The following is a 24031-nucleotide window of genomic DNA, read 5'->3' as shown; positions in this document are numbered from 1 at the left end:
TCAAGTGTATTTACACAGTTGGTCGCCCAAGCGTATCATTTTAACTTTGCGCTCAAGCGAATTTCTTTGGTTGATCGCCCAAGCGTGTTACTTTAATGTTGCACCTGAGCGTGTCAATTTAATGTTGCGCTCAAGCGTATTTCTTCAGCGTTGCGTTCAAGCACATTGCTCGAGCGTAAATACTAAAACTTGGATATCTCGGAAACTAATGGCCACAGGATCACCAGAAAAAATACCTATCGAATAAATTTTGATCAACTTTGATCCCCTGAAGTGCCAGAAACGGCTTTTCGCATCTCGGAACTTGTTCCTCGAAAAGGATTTTCCTCATCGAATACGTTGTAGAGGGGGGAAAAACCGACCTGTTAATTTTTTGTAAGCAGTATTTCTGTCTGAAATTTTTGTGAGAATTTCGAGACGCCAGAGAGACTGTAGAGAAAAGTGGGAAAATTGGACTGGTCAGACTTGCTTTTGTTTTTGTTTGATTTGCATTTAAACGTTGTTGACTTGTTTTGTAAGTGAATAATGGACTCTTATAATGATTGTGAACTGTACAAAATCCATTTTGTTATTATTAACTGTATTTTGTATGAAAAACTCTCTCAAAGTTCTTCCTCGAATTAACTGATGATCTATAGGACTGGATTGAATGTGCAACTGTCAATCAAATAATTATCAATCGGCTGATTGTTAACAGAAGAAAGACTAAGGGAACATATTCAAAGATTAATTAATTTTTCGAATATACATCATATATGTATTTACTTTCTCATTTCGGGTTTAAATCACTATTTAAATAATTTTAAATAGACGACGAATAGTCGAGTGTGATTTACAGAACTGACAAGTTATTTCATTATAGTACAAGCTAGGTAATTTTAACTTAATTTTATTATTATTATTATTATTATTATTATTATTGTAATTATTTTAATGTTGTGATGCAGTGAAACTCATGCAAGTTTTTCTACATTTTTTGTGAATCTATTTTGATTTTCTTTCGAAAATAGTTTGTAAAAACTTACTGATCTGACATATAGGAATCTCGCGAGTGCTCCTCTATCACAATTTTTAACTCCCTATAAATATCTGATATTTTATATCGAAAAAACGCAGTCTTCCTTTTCAGAGATGATCTTTTTTAAACAATAATCCTGCAGAAGCAACGATTTTACTTCTTAGAGTCTGATGGTTTTTTTTATTTTTATGCTAAAACCTCCAAAGTGGAAAGTGAGTTTTTTTGTTTGTTTTTTTCTTTATACAAATGGCACTAAGCGCTTTATAAGCTAGCATACATTATATTATTATATTTAAACAAAAATAACATTGTACAAATGTATAAAAGACGTGGAAATAAACACAATTATTGTGAAAAATACTTTTTTTCTCTCTTATCTTTTCGAGATTATTCGAGTTTTTAAGTCCCTTTTGCTTTTAACGCATAATTTTGTTTTGTTTTGTTTTGTTTTATGAAGATTTAAAAGATCTGGAAAAACTGTGAGAGATTTAAGGCACACCGACGTAGACGGGTTCGGCGGATACGATTCTATCTTGGTGCCTTCTCAAAGCTGCTTCTATTGTCTCGACTGTGAAGTCCGCGTCCTTCTTTGTAACGCACATTGGTGGTTTCAGTCGCAACACCTGCAAATGGAAAATATTAAATAGATTACGAGTCCTAGGATCAATTATTATTCTAGAAATTAAACAATTTCTTACAATTTTCTTGCAGATTCAACATTTTTGCTAAAACGTGATACTTTCTGAAGCCAAATTTTTATGTTTTACTTGAAGATTCGTATTTTTAAAATGAAACTGAACTTTTTTGAGTTAAGAATTGCATATTTTTGAGTTGAAAATTCTAAGGTTTTGCAGAAAATTCGCTTTTTTGCTTCAAAGATTCAACAGTGTTTAGAAGTCACTTTTAGTTAAAAATGTGACTGTTCGCTTTAAAATTAATATTTTTTGGTTGAAGATTCAACTGTTTTGTAAAAATTTGCACTTTTTTTGTTCAAAATTAGTTTCTTTTTATTTTAAATACTTTTCTTCTTAACTATAAAGTTCGCTGATACTTTTTAGATTGAAAATTAATCTTTCTCAGTAAAAATTTCAAATGTTTGATTGAAAATTCGTTTCTTTATAGCAAAAATTTTATCATTTTTGATTAAAAATGCAACTATTTGGTTTAAAATTAGTATTTTTTTGGTTAAAGATTAAACTATTATTTAAAAAAATGCATTTTTCTGCTAGAAAATTACAGTTTTTGATTGAAAATTGACTTATTTTGTTAAAAATTGTTCTTATTTTGTTGTAAAATTAATTTTTGAAACTGAAAATATAAGAATTTCATTTTCGGTTGGAGATTAATCTTTTTTAGTCGAAAATTTAACCGTTTGTCAGAAAATTAATCTATTTTTATGAATAATTGAAAAATTTTTGTTAAAAATTCGTATTTTTTTAACTGAATTAAACTATTTCTCATTCAAAATGAAAATATTTACTAATTTAAATATAAAATATTGTATGTTTTGTTGACAATTCATCTTTTTTGGTTGACAGTTAAACTTATAGATTTTTTAATTAAAAAAATTCATTTTTCTGGTTGAAATTTACAGTTTTTGATTGAAAATTGAATTATTTTGTTAAAAATTGTTCTTATTTTGTTGTAAAATTAATTTTTGAAACTGAAAATATAAGACTTTGATTTTCGGTTGGAGATTAATCTTTTTTAGTCGAAAATGTAACCGTTTGTCAAAAAATTAATCTATTTTGATCAATAATTTAACTATTTTGCTAAGATTTCGTCTCTTTTTTAATGAATTGAACTATTTCTTATTAAAAATTTAAATATTTATTGATTCTGAAATCAATTACTATATTTTTATTTGAAAATCCATCTTTTTGGCAAAAAAATTGTTAAAAGTTAAAGTTAAAACTTCATTTTTTGGTTGAATTTGATCAATTTAGTACAAAATACATCGCGTTTGCCAAAAATTTACCTATTTTGTTAGAAAATCTTGTATTTTGTAGAAAATTTGTCCTTCCTAGCAGAATTTTTATCATTTTTTGTTAAAAATGCAACTATTAGGTTCAAATTAATATTTTTTGGTTGAAAATTCAAATATTTTGGTAGAAATTCATTTTTTTTATATTTAACCATTTATTATATATAAAACTGAAATCTCAAACTAAAATCGTTTTCCATGTTTGAAAATTTAACTAATTGATTGAAGGTTAAATCACTTTTTTTTAAATCATTTTTTTGCTGTCGAAAATTACGCTCTTTGATCAAAAATTGTTTTTATTTTAGTTGAAATTAATTTTTAAACTCAAAATGTATGCAAATATTCCAATTTTGCATCAAATTTTTTTTTAACTACATTTAACCATTTGTCTAAAAATTAATTTTTTTTTTCGTTAAAAATTGAAATACTGTGTGAGAACTTCATTATTTTGGTTAAATATTGGTCCTTTCAAGTAGAAATGTTATCATTTTTGGTTCAAGATGAAACTATTTGGTTGAAAATTGCACTCCTTGATTTAAATTTAGACCATTCTGTTAAAAATTGTTTTTCTTTCGTTTTAAAATTAATTTTTGAAACTGAAAATTTCAATTTCAATTTTTTATTAAAATTTGTTTTCGGGTCAAAATTTAACCATTTGGCAAATAATTATTATTCTTCGATTAAGAATTCAAATATTTTTTCCAAAAACCAATTCTTTTCGTTAATTTTAACTGTTTTTATTTATATTTAAAATTATAATCTTTTTTGGTCGACATATCAACCATTATATATATATTTTTTTGAAAATTCATTTTTTTCATTAACAATAAAACTACTTGAATAAAATTTGAACTTCTGTGTAAAAAATAATTTTTTTCATTAAAAATTAAAATAATTGGTTAAAAGTTGAACTGCTTCGTAAAAAAAATCATTTTTTAGTTGAATATTGATCAATTTAATTAAAAATGCATTTAATTGTTTGAAAATTTAACTGCTTTGTTCAAAATTCCTTTTTTCAAAATTAATTTTTTAACTATAAATTTAAATATTCCATTTTTAGTTCAACATTTATGTTTTTAATTTGAAAATTCAACTACTTGGATACTAATTTAAGTATTTTTTTGAAAATTCAAATTTATTAGAAATTTATTCTGCTTTGTCCAATATTAAACTGTTTTATTGAAAAATTGTCTTTTTGGTTTAAAGATTAAACTATTTAATTGAAAAATTAACTTTTTAAATAAAAAATTTATATTTCGGGTTAATAATTCAAGTGTTGTAGAAATTTCGACTTTTTAGTCTTAGAATTTCGTTGAGAATTTCACTACCTGCTGAAAAAATTTTAGTTACATTGTTAAAAATTAGTTCTTTTTGCCGATGAAAATTAATTTTTTTACTGAAAATTTAACTACTTTAATTCAAGATTCATCATTTTAGGCGAAAAGTTAAAAATTGAACTATTTTTTTAGAAATTAAGTTTTTTGATAAAAAGTTATATGTCGGGCTAAAAAATTCAACTGTTTTGTAGAAAATTCGCCTTTTTGGCGAGCAAATTCTACATTTGGTTAAAAAATTTCAGTTTTTTTGTTGAGAATTAATTTTTTAACTAAAAATTTAATTATTGCAATTGAGGATTCACCATTTTAGTTAAAAAGTCATTCCATTAGTTGAAAATGAAACTATTTTGTTAGAAACTAACTTTTTTAAATAAAAATTTTTATTTCTTTGTTGAAAATTCCACTGTTTTGTAAAATTTTTTCGGCTTAAAAATTTAAAATTTGATTTAAAATTTCATTACTTGCTTGAAAATTGAGTTGCATTATTAAAATTTCAGTTATATTGTTGAAATCTATTTTTTTTTTTTTTTTGAAAACTAATTGTTTAAACTACAAATTCAACAATTTCAATTGAAAAATCGTAATTTTAGCCGAAGAATAATTTCATATTGGTTGGAAATTAATTTTTGTGATAAAAAACGCTATTTTCGGGTGAAAATTTAACTGATTTGTAGAAAATTCTTTTTTTTTGTGTGAAAATGCAACAATTTGGCTGTGATTTTTTTCTCTTTTGATCTAAAAACTTTTCTTGGTAAATAATTAAACTATTTTTTTTTTAATTTAATTTTTCCTTTGAGGATATATCAGTGTTCTTGAAAATGCATATCTGTGGTTGAAAATTTATCTATTTTGTGGAGAATACAGTTCTGTTTTTGGTCTAAAATTAAATTTTTTTAATGAATATTGATCTTTTTTAATTTTTTAAATTCGAAAATTTTGTTGAAAATTAGTGTTTTTGGTAGACATTCCATCCTTTTTCGTTTAAAATGTAACTCTTTGATTGAAAAATTAATCTTTTGTGGTTAAATTCTATAACTTGTTTAAAATTTAAACTACTTTCTTAAAAATTCCCTTTTTTCCTTTAAAGATTCATCAGTTGAATTAAAAATTCATGTTTTTGCTTGAAAAATGAAATATTTGGTTAAAAATTAGTTTTTACAATTTAATGTTCAAATAAAAGTTTTTAACAATTCCATTTATGGTTGAACATTTTTCTTTTTTAATAGAAAATTCAACAATTTCTTTGACAACCCATGTATGGTGTTGAATAGAAAAGTAATCTTCTTGGTTAAAAATTCATCTATTTTGTTTAAACAGAGGAATTTCATTGAGGCATTATTATTTTTTATAATTCAAAGATAATTACGTTTGCGTATAAACCTCCTTTTCCAAGGAGAACTCCCATTTCTTTTATGTCCTCAAAAATGTCTGTCATGTGCTGACTTTCCAAGGGTTTTTTCGTCTCGGGATCGTTAACGAGTTCAACTCCAATCATCAATCCTTTTCCTCTCACATCACCAATTACATTCGGAAATTCTACCATCAAAGTACTCAGCCGGTGAAGCAAATAGGTTCCGACCTCCAATGAATTTTCTTTCAATTTTTCCTCTTCAATCACCTGAAAATGTTTTTGTTTTTTTTTTAATTATTATATTATTTTTTGGCACAATCAATTAGAATTTAAACTTAAGGTAAATTTAATTTAAATTATTTATAATCATATTCTTTCCCTGTGTATTTCACCGATGTTATTTTCAAACTAATGAAGACAGATTAAGAATCAGTGCAAATTTCTATTTGTGGGAATGAATTTAAATTTACTGAACGAGTAATTATGCAAATAATTTAACGGGGTCGGATGTCAGCTCCTGATGAAATTTTATTCTTCAGAGAGGCCAATCTTTTTTTTAACGAACATTTAAGCATATTTATATATTTTATTACTGGAAATTTTTTTTTATAGTTTGAAATTTGAAATCTTAAAATTCAAAAGTTTCTAAATTCTCTCTTGTTTTTCGATTCAAACTCGAATTTAAATCTTAAATTCTAAATTTTGAATTAGAAAAAAAAAGGAAATTCCATCGATCAAATTTGGACAATACACTCTTCAATATCTCAATTTAAAAGTAAAAAGAAAAGGTTTAATACTGTCATGCATTAAGAATTTAATATATAATATTTGTTCCCTCCTTTTTTTTAATTTCATATTTCAAATGTTACAATTCACATTGGAAAAAAATCTATTTTTTGTGTTTTAACTATAATAATATTATAGTATAAATTAAATTATTTTTATTAAATATTTTTCAAGTTAAAATTTTGATGATAGGACAAGACACCTTCAAATATCTAAATATAAAATAAAATAAAATAAACAAAAGTATATGTTTTTGTTTGAGCTCACGTCAAGAACAGCAGAGGCAGTTGCACAGGCCACTGGATTTCCGCCAAACGTATTAAAATGCGCCGCTTTATTTAAAGAATTTGCAATTTTCATTGTCGTCACAACTGCACCAAGTGGAAAACCATTTCCGATTCCTTTGGCCATCGTGACAATATCCGGTTGAATTCCATGAGCCTCAAAACCCCAAAAATGTTCTCCTGTTCTTCCAAAACCAGTTTGAACTTCATCCGCTATAAAGAGGCCTCCCTTTCTCTTCACATGACTCGCAACTTTGCTCAAATAACTTTTTGGATACTGAACTGCACCTCCAATTCCCTACAATTTATTTTCATAAACAAAACAAAATTAATACTCGTATCGCTCACTTACTCATAATATTTTGCAACTTTAACATCCAATTAAATTCATATTAATTTCAAATAATTTAAAATTAGACTTATATTTACAAATATTCCTTTTTTTATGTATAAATATTAAGTTCAACAAGTAGAGGCAGGTCAAATTCAAGATCAACTGAATGAAAGGTCATTGATCGGAATATTGATTGCAACACTTTGCTTCTAAGTAAACACATTGATTTGAGTCTATAAAATTAAGATTTATGATAAACTATTTTGATATGTTTGGGATGGAAGAAAAACTTGAAAAAAAAGGATGAAAATTGTGTATTTGTTAACTTAAATTATTTCTAACAAACTTCAATTTAAAGGTTGAACAATGTTCTGAATTTTATTGTGTCAGTAGTTAATTATATACACACATATCAGACTTTTTGTTTATTTCAATTATTTATACGAAATCTAAATGTTAAGTGTTGACAATATTCTGCACATTAAGGCCAATAAGCCATTTTTATACACATAAGATGAAAAAATAAATTGTCCGAGAATTAAGGATGCAAATCTATTTCTTAACTTGAATTATTTATAACTAAACTAAATTTTACGTGTTCAAATTATTTGGAAGCTTAGCAAATTTGAGAAAATAGTTTGTCACATGTTACATTACTGAATGGAAAAGAAATATGTTATTTGTACTTATTCAAAAAATTCTCAACGGAAAAATTTTCTTACTACATTTGGAACAATAAGACTTTTTTCTATTTCTTTAATTTGATTTTTCAAATTTAAAGAACGCGTATTATATTTCCCAATCGGGAAAAATTTAAATTATCAGTGACACACTTTGTTTACTATATTACCAACGAAAATCTTATCAACTGTCGCCGAAATTATTGACCTCTCGAGTTTTTATATCAGAGGTTAAAAAATAAAGTGCCTTCTATTATTCATTCTTTTTATTAACATAAATAGTACCATTACTAAAATTTTTGACTCTCCAAGTTCAATAATTCCAATAATTTTGGTTTAACTTTTTACCTCACTTAATTAAAGTAATAATAAAATGATACTTACTTGAATGCTCTCAGCAATGAAAGCAGCGATATTTCCATCTCTGGGCAGAGAAAATTTAAAAGTGTCCAAGAATTCCGAAAAGTATTTTTCACATGCAGAGCATTCATTTGGTTCACAGTCACATTTCCTACCACCTGGTGGAATCGGACTGTCCCTACATCGAGAACCTCCCCAAGGACCCAAATAAACATCAGGATTCATTACCTGCAAACAAATATTTCATAACAAAATTAATTTAAATCGCTTGACAATTTGGTTTTAGAAGAGAGATTCAGAATGTAAGCGATTTGATAAAATTATACTGATACATATACTGAAGATGAAAAAAAGTCAAAGTAGGCGCGATGCACCCATAAAACAGGGTTTCGTAGCCTATTGAGCCGTTGCAAATCTTTGCCTCTTTCCCCTCTCTTCTTCTATCATATACTGTCCTCTCTGGGTCACATCTTGTCATCCCATCTCTTCATCTCCCCAAAATCCCCATCCTTATTACTTTCTTCCACCAGCTCCCCTCCCTCACTCTAATCTTTCTCCTACTTCCCATCTCTCACCTCACTTTTCTTCACCGCCCTACTTCTTCTCTTCTACTCTGGTTCCTTCTCCACCACTTCCCGGCCCCTATTACTCATTCACACCTATTATACTCCTCCCACCACTACTTTCTAATACGCCGTCTAACCTCTGCCCTGCTCTCTCCCCTCACTTTTTCTCATCTCTCCTATTTCCCATACTTCCAGTTCTCTCTTATAATTTCTCTAATTTCTCACACTTCCTCTCTCCACTAATCCTCCTACCTTAACATACTTTTCCTCTTCTTCCCCTAACACTACTTTTCAAACCCTTTCTAACTTGCGATATTTCCCCTTCCACTCATGACTCACCCCACGTACTCTGTGCTAGTCCTAAACTCCCTTCCCCAAACCTACTGCCCATACTTTCCCTCCAGTTTCCTGCGTCCTCCATTAATCCTCCTCCCATCATAAAATCGACCCTCACGTCCCCTCCTACCATCTCCACTACTTCCAATCTCCTCTCCTCACTTTTCCAAACCTAACTTACTTCCCCGTCCTTCCTCTACGACTTTTTTTAACTCCTCTCTAATTTCCCATTCTTCTCCATCCATCCTTGACTGTATTACGTCTCTCTCCTATTTCTCCTCTCGTCCCCTACTACTCTTTCCTCATAAATTCTTCTCCATTGTACATCTTCTCCCTTCTTTTTTTTCTGCTTCTCATCTCTTTCTCTACTACTCACTCTTCATAAACTTCTCTCCCTTATACATGCCCACCAACACGCTTTCCTACTTCTCCTTTCATCCTCTACTACTCTCCCCTCATCAACTTCTCTCCATTATACCTCCCCTCCCTTTCTCTTTCCTACTTCTCATCTCGTCCCCTACTGCTCTTTTCTCATAAGCTTCTCTCCAATATGCATCCCCTCTTTTCCTCTTTTCTATTTATGCTCTCGTCCACTACTACTCAAGCTTGATAAACTTCTCTCGATTATATATCCTCTCCCCTACTTTCTTCTACTTCTCTACTACTCTCTCCTCATAAACTTCTCTCCTTTACACATTCCCTCCAATACTCTCTCCTACTTCTCCTTTCATCGTCTACTACTCTCCCCTCGTCAAATTCTCTCCATTATACATGCCCTCCCTTTCTCTTCCTCCTTCTCATCTCGTCCCCTACGGCTCTTTTCTCATAAACTTCTTTCCATTATACATCGCCTCCTTTCCTCTTCCCTACTTCTCCTCTCGTCCACTATTACTCTCTTTTGATAAACTTCTCTTGATTATACATCCCCTTCACTACTCTCTTCTACTTCTCCTCTCATCCGCTACTACTCTCTCCTCATATACTTGTCTCCCTTCCCTACTCTCTTATACTTCTCCCCTTATCCACTACTACTCTTTCCTCATTAAATTCTCCTTTCCATTATACATCCCCTTCTCTCCTATCTCCTAGTTCTCTTCCCGTCCTCTACTATTCTTTCCTCTTAAACCCCTGCTCTCCATTATACATCTTCTCCCTTCCTCTTGCCTACTCCTCCTCTCGTCCATTACTACTCTCTGCTCATAAACTTATCTCTGTTATACACCCCCTCCCCTACTTTCCTCTACTCTCTGCTACTTTTCCTCTCGTCCACTACTTTAGAAAAATAAACAGAAACTTCATTCCTTAATTCTTACGGCTGATACGGCGGTAGCAGCGCCTCTGGGTCCACTGCTACTCCTTCCTCATAAAATTCTCCTCTCCATTATACATCCCCTCCTCATCCATACTTTCCTACCCGGAAAAATACAACGGAAAGACAAACATCCAACCGAAACTATAAAGATTTCTGCTCAGTGCTACGAATCCCTAAAAGTATTACAAATATTTATAAAATATATCCTAATATAACAACAAATATAATAATGAACTGAAAATTATACTCAACGTGAATATGACCTCCCGGTCGATAAATAGGATGCCTGAAAGTGGACAATCCTGTTGTTGTGGAAGCAGTAAGTGTACCCCCGTGATAAGAATTTTTAAGAGAAATAATTTCATTGTTTCCGGTGTAAAGCCTCGCCATTAAAAGGGCTAATTCTGTTGCTTCTGAACCGCTGTTCACTAAATAAGCAACCTTGAGATCGCCAGGTAATTTTGCAGTTAATTTTTCAGCGTATTCCAAATATCGAGGATGCATATAAATCGTTGTTGTATGTCCCAATTTTTGCATTTGCTCTGTGGCTGCTGCCACTACTTTTCTAATAATAATCAATCATCTTTTTAATTTATTAATTTAAAATAAATAATTAAGTCTCAAATAAATGCCTCTGACAAAATGTTTCAAGTTTGAAAGAACGGTCTATAAAATTATTAAAATGTTTGAAACTAAGAAAATAATCATCTTTTTCGGTTTTTTTGCGAATCTTCTACATAAAATATGAAAATGTGAGAAATGAAAAAAATATTCCACTTTTTCCGATTTGTTTTCGAATCTTCCAGAGACATGATACAAAAGTTAAGAAGAAAGAAAAGCAACTTTTTCAGGTTTGTTTTTGACTCTTCTAGACAGTAATTTATTGTTTGAAGTATTACATTTTTTCCTGTTTCTTCACGACTGCCAGAAAGTAATTAATTTTCATAATAAATAAGGAGGATGTTAGAAGGAATAAAATAAAGTTTTTTTAGTTTCTTTGTGAATCTTCCAAAAAAAATTATAAAAATTTTGAAAGGGAAAAAAATCAACTTTTTTTTTGTCTTGACGCTTATAGACAATAATTTATTGTTATAATAAATAATTATTATGTTGAAAATGAAGAAAATATCCAGTAAACTTTTTCCGGTTTTTTTGCACATTTTTCCTTCAAGATCGATCAAATTGAAATGACTTGAAGCATTTTGCTGCGTCGAAATGAAATTCGAGAAGAAAGTTGATACATCATTAATATGTAAACTTACGGATGGGAGTGTCCGACCGAAACCGTCGCAATTCCTCCAAACATATCCAGAAATCTGTTTCCTTCATGATCCCAAAGCCACTGTCCCCTTCCTTCATGAATTAACAACGGTTTTTTGTAAAATGGTTTTAAACTCGGGGATATTGTCGTCCCGTGAGCTTTTGCCAAGATCTCGTAATCGGGTCCCTGGATTAAATTGCATCAAGAAATTTACCAAATACAGCAAAAAGCAAATATATTTATATATATATTATTAAATAAAAAGTAGAAACTTGCACATTTTTACATAATCTTTCATTGAAACTTAAAAAATTTCGGATTTAAAGTTTAACGGCTTCTTAATGAAATTTTTGTTTTAATAAGAAACTTACGGTGTATGCAGATGGTATGTGTTTACATTCTGGCAACTCTGGCAGAACAGAGGTGCTAACTTTACGAATTTGAAGAACTTTATTAGGTTTGAAAAACTGACATTTCAGGAAGGGCATTTTAATTTTTGTAGTATTTTCTATACTCTAAATCCAGATGTATTTTAATTTATATATGAATTTCTAGCATTCTTAGATTTAAAATCTTTTCTTTTTATTTTAAAACAAATTACGAACTGGAATATATTTTCAATTTAGATGAAGAAAATTTAAAAGAATTGAAGATAAACTCGTTTTTCTATTCGAAAAATAACACTTTTGTCTTATCTTCAAGGCGTCGCGGGCTGACTGCCTCGAACCAAGCACGGTTCGTCAATGAGCAATGAGAACCTTGTTTTCAACTATTCAAGTTTTCTAAAGGGCAAATGCTAATATATGTCACGTCACGAATTACCAGGCACGAACAATGTCTTTTTTTCTGCCTCCATTTTGTTTGCTTGCATAAAATGTCGCACTGAAATTTTGGCAATTGGAAGAAAATATACTAATAAATCGTCTCTCTGCCTCATTTAATTTTGTATCTTAAAGGAAAAAGATCTTTCCTCAGACATTTTTTTATTAAGATCTACCTCAAAGACACTTGTTGTTTGAACAGCTGTAGTGAAGGACTTGAAAAAACAGCCTTGCTTTTTAAAATAAAATTTGTGTGTTTGGAAAGATTCAAAAAAATTATTTTTCAAATTAAAATTGACCAAATTTCGAAGAGATCTTTTGAAGAGGATAAAAAATGCAATAATTTGTTATTTGAGTAGAAAAATAACAAAAGTTCATAATTTTTTTTTGTTTTGTACTACCTAATTTGCTCTTTTTAATTGTTATAATTAAATTAATGGCTGATGCTGTCATAGATTTGCTACATTATTTATACTGATTTTGTTATTGAATTACTTAAAAGTAAGAATTAATCATGACCAAGAACTAAAAGAGGGCATTTTTAATTTTTATAAATAATTGTTAAAAGCCAATTCGGTGTTTGCTCATTTTTAAAAAGAAAATGTTTCTTTTCTGCGTGATCGTTTCTTTTTATCTCCATAATAATATTGTGAAACAAGACATTATTATTCAATAAGAATATTTGTTGTTATAAACAATTGATGTAAACCAATTCACTTATTTTGCACTTTTGAAGATAGAACATTTTTATTTGCGGGATCATCCACATATTACGTAACGCGTTTTTCTTTTGTTTAAATAAAGATGTGAATATAATTTCCGTGAAGTAAACAGTGATACAGCGATATGGAAAAAAGAAAAACGCGTTACGTAATTTGTGAATTATCCCTACGACGGAATCATATCCTTTATTCTCAAGGATATAACAACTTGACACAAGACGCTTCCATTCAACAATAATTGATATTGTTATAAAATAAACGAATGGGTTTATTTCGTAGTCTTAAGAATTAAATGTTTATTTTTTATGGAATCGTTCCTTTTTATCTCAAACATAATATTGAGACACAAGAGATTAACATTGAACAAAAAGTTTTATATTTGTAAATACTTGTTATTAAAAAATTCAATTATGTCGCATTTTTTACCATAGAATTTAAATTAAATCGTATTTTCAGGTTTAAAATTCAACTGCGTTAATAAAAAACAGGCTGCCTTAAATTTTTTAATGACAATATCAAACAATAAATAATCAAATATGAATTTATATAAATATTTGCACTGAGAAAGAGATATGTACTGTAAAACTGTACTGAATAATTACTTAAAACATTGTCAAAATATATGTGAAAAAACTGCAAATGGAAAAATCCTATGTTCCATTTTTTCTTCAAAAAATCTTTTTCCATTTTTCAAAAAAAATGTTGAAATTTTGAGTATCTAGTTGAAGATTATTTTTTATTTTTAAAATTTAGTTTTTTCACTGGAAATTAAACTGTTTTATCTTTGGTTAGAAAGTTAATCTTTTATAGGTAGATTCATTATTTTAGTTGAAAATTCATATCAATATTTTAAAAAATTTAACTATTTTGTTGAAAATTAATTTCCTTAACTCTGCTACATTTTCAGTTCAAAATTAATAATTTTTAATAAAAAATTCACGTAGTTTTTTTAAAAAATTTTATTAGTTAACTTAATTTTTGGTTAAAAATTCAACATTTATGTTAAATTCATCCTTTCTGGTTAGAAATTAATTTTTTTTAAATCGAAGATACATGAGTCATCTTTTTTGTTTCTTTTACCTGTTTTCGATTTCAAAAAAACACATTTTTTTAAATAATCCAACTGTTCGGTTGAATGTTCATATTCTCGAGTTTTAAAATTCCCTTGGTTTAAACGAAAATTATAGTTTTGGCTTGATAATTGAAATTTTCGTTTGAAATTATTTTTCTTTCATTCCTTTTTTTTAATTTTTTTGATTAAGATTCATGAGTTTAGATCATTCATCTCTTTGGTAGAAAATTTAACTATTTTGTTCAAAATTCGTTTTTCTGTTTTTGAAAGTTTAGCTGTTACATTTTTTATTTTTTTTTCATTTCATAATGCATGTTTTCTTTTTAATTCTTACTTTTTTTACAAATATTTTTGATTGATTAAAAATATTAACAAATTTGACTAAAAGTAATCCTAAAAGTGTTAAAAATTCTATTCGATTGAGAACTCCACTGTTTTATATTAAATTTGCCATTTTAACTTTATAATAATTTAATATTTTATTTAGCATTCGTCTTTTTAGGTTAAAAATTTTATTATTTTGGTAGACCGTTCAACGATTTAGTTGAAAAACCATATTTTTATGAAAAAAATTCTACCCTTTCTATGAAATTAAGTCTTTTGATGAAAAGTTTTTTTCTTTCTTGTCTGAGAAACATTTCTTGGTTGAAAAATTATCTCTTATTAAAAAATTAATTTTTTCGGTTGAGGATTTGTCATATTATAAAATGAACATTTATTATTATTTTTTGTTTGAAAATTCAATTACTTACTTGGAATTTGTAATTAATTTGTTAAAAATTAATTTTCTTGGTTGTAAATTAATCATTTTATTTGAAAATTCACCTCTTTTTTTGGAACTTGAAAATTCGTTGTTTTGGTGAAAATTTAATCTTTTAGATTGAAAATTCAATTACTTCATTGAAATTTTAACTATTTTGTTGTGAACTAACTCTTTAGTTTGAAAATTCGTTTTTTTTTAGACTGAAAATTAATTTTTATAACAGAAACATCAATTTTGACATTTTTGGTTGATAATATATTTTTTTCACTCGAAATTGTAACTATTTGATTAAAGATTAATTTTTTTTATAACAATAAAAATTGTTCTTGTTAATTTCGTAGTCTTGATTATTATTTTTACATAATTAAATGACAACATTCATTTAAGTAATTCATGCAAATAACAAAAATGCAGCAAATGTGAGCTCTATCCATTAATTTATTATAACAATTAAAGAATTTAAGGAATTTAATCTACTATAAAGATTTTTTTTCACGAAAATTACATATGTACTAATTCGCTGTGTTTTCGAGAAAATATCAATAAACAGAAAAAAGTAGGTAATAGAAATATAATTAATTAGTCACCATTTTTGGTAATCTCTCAATTAAAATAAAAAATTAGTAATTTTTTAAACAAATTGGTTAGCAATATTTCGTTTCGCCGCAAAAAAATACTGACTAATTTGAGGTTTTTGCAATTTTCCAAAATTTTAACGCGATCTTATTTTTAAGAAAACGTCCTTACTTAGGAATTTTTCAAGAATAAAATTTTTTAATATTATTCATTTAAATGCATATTAATTAACACTCCGCCGTTCATGTTATTTTTACTACCTCGTCCGTCCATATGGGTCACCTGTTTCCACCCCTTCTCCGCCAATACAGTTTGCGATATAAAAATAATTTGAAATTTCGAAGTTATTATTCAGACCCTCTATTTTTTCATTCAGTTATTTTTGAATATTGAAAAAAATTGTCTAGTTTTAAATAATTAAAATAGTCAAAAAAAAAAAAAAACAAGGAAACCGGTAATTTTATTAAAATTATCTAAATTTTAAAATAATTGATTGAAATAAAGGGTTACGGGGTTTTATTTGTCTAAGCTTTCTTGTAAAAAATAACTTACCTGTGTTGTCTTCCAAAAATATATTTATTTTGACACATGAAATTGGTGTTTTTAGAAAAGAATATTACATGAAGAAAAAAGTATAATACTGGTTTTAATTCGTGTATTTGTATTCAAAAAATAATCAATTTCACACATCATATGCGATAATGATAAATTAGGCTTCTCCAAACGAATTGACAGCTATGGCCTTATAAAATCAGAACACAACATTTTCAAAAATTCACGACGGCTCCGACATTCGCCATTCTTTTTTAAAGTATAAAAAACGGCTACATTGATGCCTGCTTGATCCAGCATGCCATAAAACCATCGCAAAAGCCATCTTTTTGTGATGCAAGCAACTAAGTAATGTTTACACTTTTGGCTTCTGAGTTTCATCATAAATTTTTCTGCTCTTATGATAACTCTTTTTTTGAAAAAGTGCCTAAAATGCATTTTTACACAAAAAAAGTTTTCGTTAATTTTTTCAAAGAATTTGATTTAATAGTAAAAATGTGTTCCTTCCAATTTTTTTTTCAGTGTAAACTATAGAGGTTGAACTAATAAAAAAAAGGTTTTTCTTTGTTTTTGGTTACAAAATGGCGGACTCAAGAATGTCCTACTTTGCAGCTTTTGCTCAACTATTTGGGGAACGGTTGACCCGAAATCAAAAAATAAAAAAAATTTTGCAAGTTAAATTGTTCATAACTTTGTTAAATAACAATATTTGCCCATGATCGTAGTTCACACGATAGAGACACACTTGAAGAATGTCGAAGGTGTCAAAAAATGTAGTTTCAAGAAAATCGAGTTTAAAGTTTTCTATCGTTTTCTACTTCGGCCTCATATAAGACAACTTTTTTTAGGGGGGAGGAATTGCCTGGGTCACGTATGACCCACATGGACGGCGCAGGGTTAATTTCGAAAAATACTTACTGTTGAAAGATTGGAATATTTTTCGAAAAAGAAAAGAAAACTGGATCTATAATACAGCTATTTATTTACAAATGATTGTTTAACAATATTTTGAGGAGAGTAACAAACAAGTGGAGTTTATCTTTCCTCGATTTTTCTCCTTTTTTCTTGCATTCCTGCCAAAAGCTTGATCTTTTCTTCCGGCTTTTGTCTCAGGGTGAAGACTACGTGCAATTCACTCAGAACGGGATTTTCCTTTTGCAAACAACGAATCCACGAGAGAACTGAGTCTTTCGACGAAGTCCCAGTCGCACACACAGAATAAATTGTTTCGTTCAGTTGCTCGTGCACACTTGGATACGTCACTATGGACGTCTTCTTCAGTCTCCAATAAGAAACTTCCATATTTGAAATATCTGCAGCAATAAACAACAAACAACAAACAATTTTTATTTTTATTTTTACTCACATATATATTATATAATACTCAAAAAACCTCATTCCAATTTCACATTACTGTGTTGACCTATAAAATTCCTGAAAATAAAATCAAGAATCCAACGACCAAATTTCGACAAACACCATAAAATGCTCCTATTGCAATTAAAAAAAGATTTTCTTTAAAAAAAAAAAGCATCAGACAAAAATAAAAAAGAAAGGAAAGAACAAGAAATGCACGGTTTTTTCCCGGTTCACAAATGTTTTTCACGCTAAATGAAATTTAAAAGAAAAAAAACTCTAAAGCCAACAATTTTTCCATTTGAAGCAATAAACACGAAGCTGCAAATTAAAGCACTCAAAGTGGAACTCTTGAATTATGAACTATTAAAACTGAAGTTTAAAATTTTTTAATTCATAAATTTTGTATTCAAGTGCTCAATAATTTACACATATAAAATGGAAGGTACTAACACTTTTCAACTAAAGAATTTGAAATTAAATACAGTTAAGCAACATCATTAAAAATAGAAAGATTACATTTTTTTTACAAATTGAACACTTCTTAAATTAAAATCTATTCTTACTTTAAATAATTTAAAAATATTAAAGATTTAAAATACTTCAAAATTTCATTTCAAAATCTTATAGTTCTCCAAATTAATTTCTAATAACTTTGTGAATCTTTCTGAATCTTTTCAAAAATTCTCTTCAAATTAACTTTTCGCAATACAAAATTATTTTACATTTTTCTAAGAAATATTTTCTATTATTCTGAAGCTTTCCGAAATTCTTAAAAAGCTTTTAAATTTTTTGATCTACATCTGTCAAAGTCTATATTTGGTTTTAAATTTTACTTAATCAAATTTTTTTAGAATAATCGGTGTTTAATAGGGTTGTTGCATTAAATGAGATAAATATATTTTTAGAAACTTGAAGCAGGGAATAACGTTATGGAGAAAAGAAAAAAAAATTCTAGTTTACTTCATTTGGTCACATTCAAACAGAAGTGACGTCATTAAGGTATATAACTGAGCACCAATGAGACCACTTTGGCCGCCATGTTACTTTTCAAAATTTTGACAAATCAGGTTTCGTGGCCGCCGCGGCTTTCTACTTGAGAGTTGATCCAGCTGATTACTTAAGCTAACAATGCCTAAAAACGCTGAAAACAAGAAATCTAAAATAAGACCGAAATCAAGCGAGGTAAAAGATATAAACAAAGAATGAATGTTGAAATCGGCGAATTCCCTAAAGAATGTAGATTAGCAGCTAAGAAGTGTTTTGGAGCAGACTATTTCAATTTTTTTCTTCGTAATTGATTATTTATTAATAATACATGAAAGCCATTTAGAGACATTTATTCTTTTAAATTCATGTTTAGAAACCATTTTTTTATTTTTCATAGTTCAGTTTGAATTTTCCCGCGAAGAATGACGTCACTGAGATATAGCCAATCTATGCGCTTTGCGTAAATGCCGCGAGCAGGAGTAATATTCAAAATTTATTTTTAAAACACATGTTTCTCATTGAATACAAAAATTGCTCTTCTTGGAATATATAAAAATTTGTTAGAACAATTAAAATTGTAAGGTTCTTAATTGAAACATTTCAAATTGAATGGTTTTAACAATGGAATATTTTAGACTAAAATAATATTTTTCATTTTAAATCTTAAAGCTTAATTATTTTAAGAATCATCACTTCATTCATATTCACATTTGGTCAATTTAAAATATTTTTTTATCAAAAATCTTCGATTTTAAACACTTCTAAATTTGTATTCTTTTAAGTCTGTAAAACTTAATTTTTTAATTCTTTAAATTAAAGATGTATACTTAACAATTAAAAATATAAAATGGAAAATTGTGCAATTGAAATATTTTCCAATTACGCATTATAAAGTTAATGATATAATTGAAAAAGATCACAAATTAACTAATTATTTAAAAAACAGTTTGAAATCAAAGACAGTTGGCCATATTTTTTTCTCTACAAATTTGTAAAATTCAGTTAAAAATAAATTCACTGTCATTTCCCGGTCTCATAAAATTCCGGTCATTTTCCAGGATTTCAGGTTTCCCGATAGAGCGGCCACTCAGAAATACTGCAATAATAGGATTTTGTTGACCGCCTTCTCATTTTTCTTTTCTCTTTTTTATTTTTGCTGGGAGATTTTTTTTAAAAAGAAAATCTTGTTTTTTTTTTAATTTCCATAGAAACATTTTATGGTGGTTGTCCAAATTTGATCGTTGAATTCTTGGCTTCATTTTCAGGAAATCTATACATTAACTTGATTATTGGACATTAAATAGGATTTTGAATTTGATTTTAATCAAAATTCAATTTCTCAAATTTTAGTCTAGTCCGGAATGTTTACAATTATAAAATGTTTTTTTTTGTAACCATTTTTTTAGGTAAATTCTACAAATAGTTGGCATCTGGAAAAAATTCTGAATATAATTTCAATTCAATATCATAATTGAATCTAAAATTTGTGAAAATATAAAAAATAAATTTTTAAGCTATTTCCGGATGAAATATTATTCAAGGACATATTTGTCACATAAATGTGGAAAAATCTTTTTATTTTCTTTAAAATTTATTATATTTTGTTGACAATTTTTTATGTTAAAATTTCACTATTTCATGTTTTCTTGAATATCAGTTTTCTTCAGTTAAAAATTCAATTATTTGTTTAAACAATTTCTATATTTTGTTGAAAGTCTGTCTTTTGTGGGAGAATATTAATCTTCTTGGTGACTAATTCACTTTTTTGGCTGAAAATTCCATTAAATATGAAAATGTTTTATTGAAAATTCATGTATTTTGTTAAAAATGATACTTTTTTGGTATAAAATAAACTTTTTGAATGAAATATTTCATTGATTGAAAATTATTTCTTTTTTGAAGTAAAAATTTAATTATTCAATTTTTCGTCAAATTTTTTTTTTGTCTTATAGATATTTAATCTGTTTGGATGAACATTTAATTATTTCATTAGAAATTTATTTTATTTATTTAACAACTTATTTCTGTAACATAAAATTAAACTATTCCACTTTTTGTTGAATAATTATGTTTTGTAGTCGAATTTTTATTAGAAAATTCATCTTTTTCTGTTGTAAATTCACTTTTTTTTTTTTTTAATCTCGTGTTTTTTAATCGAAACTTTATATTTTTGGGTTTAATTTTTTTTATTTGCCTTTATGACTTGAAAATCTAACATTTTGGATACAATTTTTTCTTCATTGATTGAAAAATCTTTCTTTGTTAAAAATTAGAATTTTTTATTTAATTTAACACATTTTTGTTGAAAATTTAAATATTTTTTGATAGAAATATCAACTATTACACTTTTGGTGCAGAATTAACTTTTTTTATCAAAGATTCATCAGTTCGTTTGAAAATATAACTATTTGGTTGAAAATTCCCTTTTATTTGACTGAAAAATAATTATTTTAATTGTACATGTTATACAAAATTTCTACATTATTAAATCTTAAATTTTCGTCAGTTTAATTATGGACACAAATGTGTCTTTCTTTGTCACTGCCCTTCAACTGAAATTTATTTTCCATTAACATAGTTGAATTTGCAACATAAAAGGGAATTTTTGTTAAAAAATTTTATTTTTTATCAAATGGAATTTTTTAAATACGGTTGAATTTTTAACCCAAAAATATATTTTTTCAACAAAAAACTAGAATTTTCTAAACTACAGTTGAGTATTTACCACATGAATATAAACTTTCAACAAAAAAGTAGAATTTTCTTCAAAACAGGGCATTTTTAATCAAATAATTTAATTTTCTACCAAAAGTCCTTTTTTTTCAAAACAAAGAGAAGAATTTTTTACGATACATTTAAATTTTCAACCACACATTACACAATTTCAGTCCAAAAAAGTTCATTTTCAATCAAATGGCTAAATTTTAAACCAAAATAGTGGAATTTTCGAACAAAAAAAAAAGAAGAATTTTCTTCAATACAGTTGAGTTTTTAGCCCAAAAGTAAACTATTTTCTACAAAAATAGTGACATTTTTTTAAACCAGAAACTAAGAAATTAAAATGAAACCGTCGATTTTTTAAGTTTAATTTTTTACCAAAAAATGAAGATTTTCAAGAAAATACATGAATTTCCAACGAAATAGTTGAATTTTCAATAAAAAAAGGGAAAAGTTAAATTTTTGGTTAAAAAAATTTATTTATTTTTTTTTTTTATCAGAAAGGCAAAAATATTTTTAACCAAAGCAATGAATTTTTAATTTAAATAATGATTCTTCAACTGAAATAGATGAATTTTAAGCCAAGTAGTTTTATTTTTAACCAAAAAGATGAATTTTTAACCAAGAAAATTATTCTTTTTTTTTAAGAAGCGATTTTCCAACAAAATACATAAAATTTTAATTAAAAAAATATCAAGTTTTAACCGAAAATTGAACAGTTAAATGTTCGGTTAAAAAAATTAATTTTCAACCGGGCTGATGAATTTTCAATTAAATTATGAATCTTCAACTGAAATAGTTTAAATTTTATACAAGCAAAAAATATAAATTTTCAAATAAAATTATGAATATTTAACTGGAATAATCGAATTTTCAACCAAAAAGATAAATTTTCAAACAAAAAGATTAACTTTCGCCAAAAAAGTCGAATTTTGAACTAAAAAAGATCATTGTTAAATTAAAAATGGAATAGTTCAATTTTTAGTGGATGAAAAATAATTTTTCATCAGTGATGAATTTTCAACTACAATAATCACATTTTCAACTAAAAAAAAGAGGAATTTTCTACTGAAATAATGTATCACAAGAATAATGGAATTTTCAACTTGAGATTAATTTTTACGTAAGAGGAAATTTTCAACTAAAACGGAAAACTTTTCAACACAAGTTTAGTCTTCAACAAAAAAAGATTTTTCAGACAAGAGAGAGAGAGAAATTGCAAACAAATTGCTGAATTTTCGAGAAAAAAGATTAATTTCCAGCAGACACTTGAATTTTCGACTAAAAACTGTAATTTTCAATCAAAAGTGAAATAGCGTTAAATTTTAATTAAGAAAAAATATCCCGTTTCAACTTAGAATTAGAATTCATTCATTAAAAAAATTCCCTGTTCCAGGTCGGAATTTATTAAAATTTTTTAATTCCCTGTTCCAGTTCAGAATTTTTTTCCTTTTCGAAAATTTTTAGTAGTAGCTTGGAATTTTTTTAATTTGAAAATTCCAGCTTCCAAGTCAGAATTATTACTATTCTCGATAAATTTCAGTTCCAACTCTAAATTTGTAAAAGATGGAAAATTCCCTGTTCAAATTAAAAGTTAAATTATTTTTATTCTAAATAGTTTAAACATCCTTAAAATTCTTCCAGGTTTTATTTTAAAATCTTGAGATATTTACACGTCTTTTTTACATTTTTTCAAATTAATTTATTTTTTTAATTTTGCTAATTTAGTGAAATTTTCTTAAAACCTTCCACATTCATTTTTGAAAATTTTGTAAAGATTTATTAATTACTGAAAAATTAAATTTTTTAAAAATAAAACAATATAATTTAGTTTTTTATTGGTTTTGAGTATTTAATTTACAATTACTGATTTTAAATGAACAGTCAGGTCAAGCTGTTTACCCAAATCCTAGAAATTAATTCTCTGACAAGTCCAGGTTTTTTTTCCAGGTTTAATTTTTCACAATATTTTATCTTCTTATACTTAAAATTCAGGGCGTATTTAAATAAAAATGATTCTGGTACTAAATAGTAAAATTTCGACTGAAAAAAATCAATTTTAAACTAAATAATTGAATTTTTAACTAAAAAAAGATCAGTTTTCAAACTAAAATGAAGTTGTTAAATTCTCAGTTATAATAGTTAAATTTTAAATCAAAAAGATAAATTTTCCTACAAAAAATACGATTTTTTAACAAAACACATGCATTTTTAACAAAATAGTTGAATTTTCCACTAAGAATTATAAAATTTTAAATAAAAAAATTTAATTTCAACAAAACAAAAACGATTTTTTAACAAAATAGTTCAATTTTTAATTAGGGACGAATTATCAACTAAAATTGAGAAACAATAGTTGAATTTTGAACTAATACAACAATTTTCGATCAAAAATGGACTAGTTCAATTTTCAGATAAAAAAAATTAATTTTTGAACAAAAAAACTAGGTTTTAACAAATTTTTGGAATTATCCATCAAAATGATAAATTTTCAATTAAAATTAGAAATCTTAATAGTTAAATTTTTAATCAAAGTAATGCATTTCGAACTAAAACATCAATTTTCCATAAAAAATGGAATAACTAAATTTTCAGATAAGAAAAGATTAATTATTTAACAAACAAAAAAAAAGAATTTTTAACAAAACAGTTTAATTTTCAATCAAAGTTATCAATTTTTAACTACAATTAGAAATCTTTAACTAATATGGTTGAATTTTCATTCAAAGTGATGAATTTTGAACTAAAACATCAATTTTCGATAAAAAATGGAAAAGTTAAATTTTCAGATAACGAAAAAAGCGAATTTTTAACAAAATGCTTTAATTTTCAATAAAAATGATGAATTTTGA

At 26.9% G+C, this 24031-nt stretch overlaps 2 protein-coding genes across 2 annotated transcripts in view; both read right to left on the bottom strand.

The window, feature by feature from the left end:
* Positions 1-755: 755 nt before the first annotated feature.
* LOC117171201 (alanine--glyoxylate aminotransferase 2, mitochondrial) lies at positions 756-12334 on the bottom strand. The gene is made up of 7 exons (XM_033358282.1): positions 11981-12334; positions 11611-11795; positions 10601-10913; positions 8159-8362; positions 6744-7058; positions 5706-5957; positions 756-1641 (listed from the first exon to the last, which is right to left on the bottom strand). The coding sequence occupies exons 1-7, from the start codon at positions 12095-12097 to the stop codon at positions 1507-1509; spliced, it is 1521 nt and encodes a 506-aa protein (XP_033214173.1). The 5' UTR covers positions 12098-12334; the 3' UTR covers positions 756-1506.
* A 4746-nt stretch (positions 12335-17080) lies between these two features.
* The window catches only part of LOC117171694 (evolutionarily conserved signaling intermediate in Toll pathway, mitochondrial), a 12165-nt gene continuing 5214 nt past the window's right edge, over positions 17081-24031 (bottom strand). Inside the window, exon 2 of the mRNA XM_033359225.1 lies at positions 17081-17428. Within this exon, the coding sequence (XP_033215116.1) occupies positions 17151-17428 (278 nt within the window). The 3' untranslated portion in view covers positions 17081-17150. The remainder of the gene's footprint in view (positions 17429-24031) is intronic.

The sequence above is a fragment of the Belonocnema kinseyi genome, chromosome 4 (assembly GCF_010883055.1).
Source record: "Belonocnema kinseyi isolate 2016_QV_RU_SX_M_011 chromosome 4, B_treatae_v1, whole genome shotgun sequence".
In the NCBI taxonomy this organism is placed as follows: domain Eukaryota; kingdom Metazoa; phylum Arthropoda; class Insecta; order Hymenoptera; family Cynipidae; genus Belonocnema; species Belonocnema kinseyi.
This window is presented reverse-complemented; position numbering and strand designations above follow the sequence as displayed.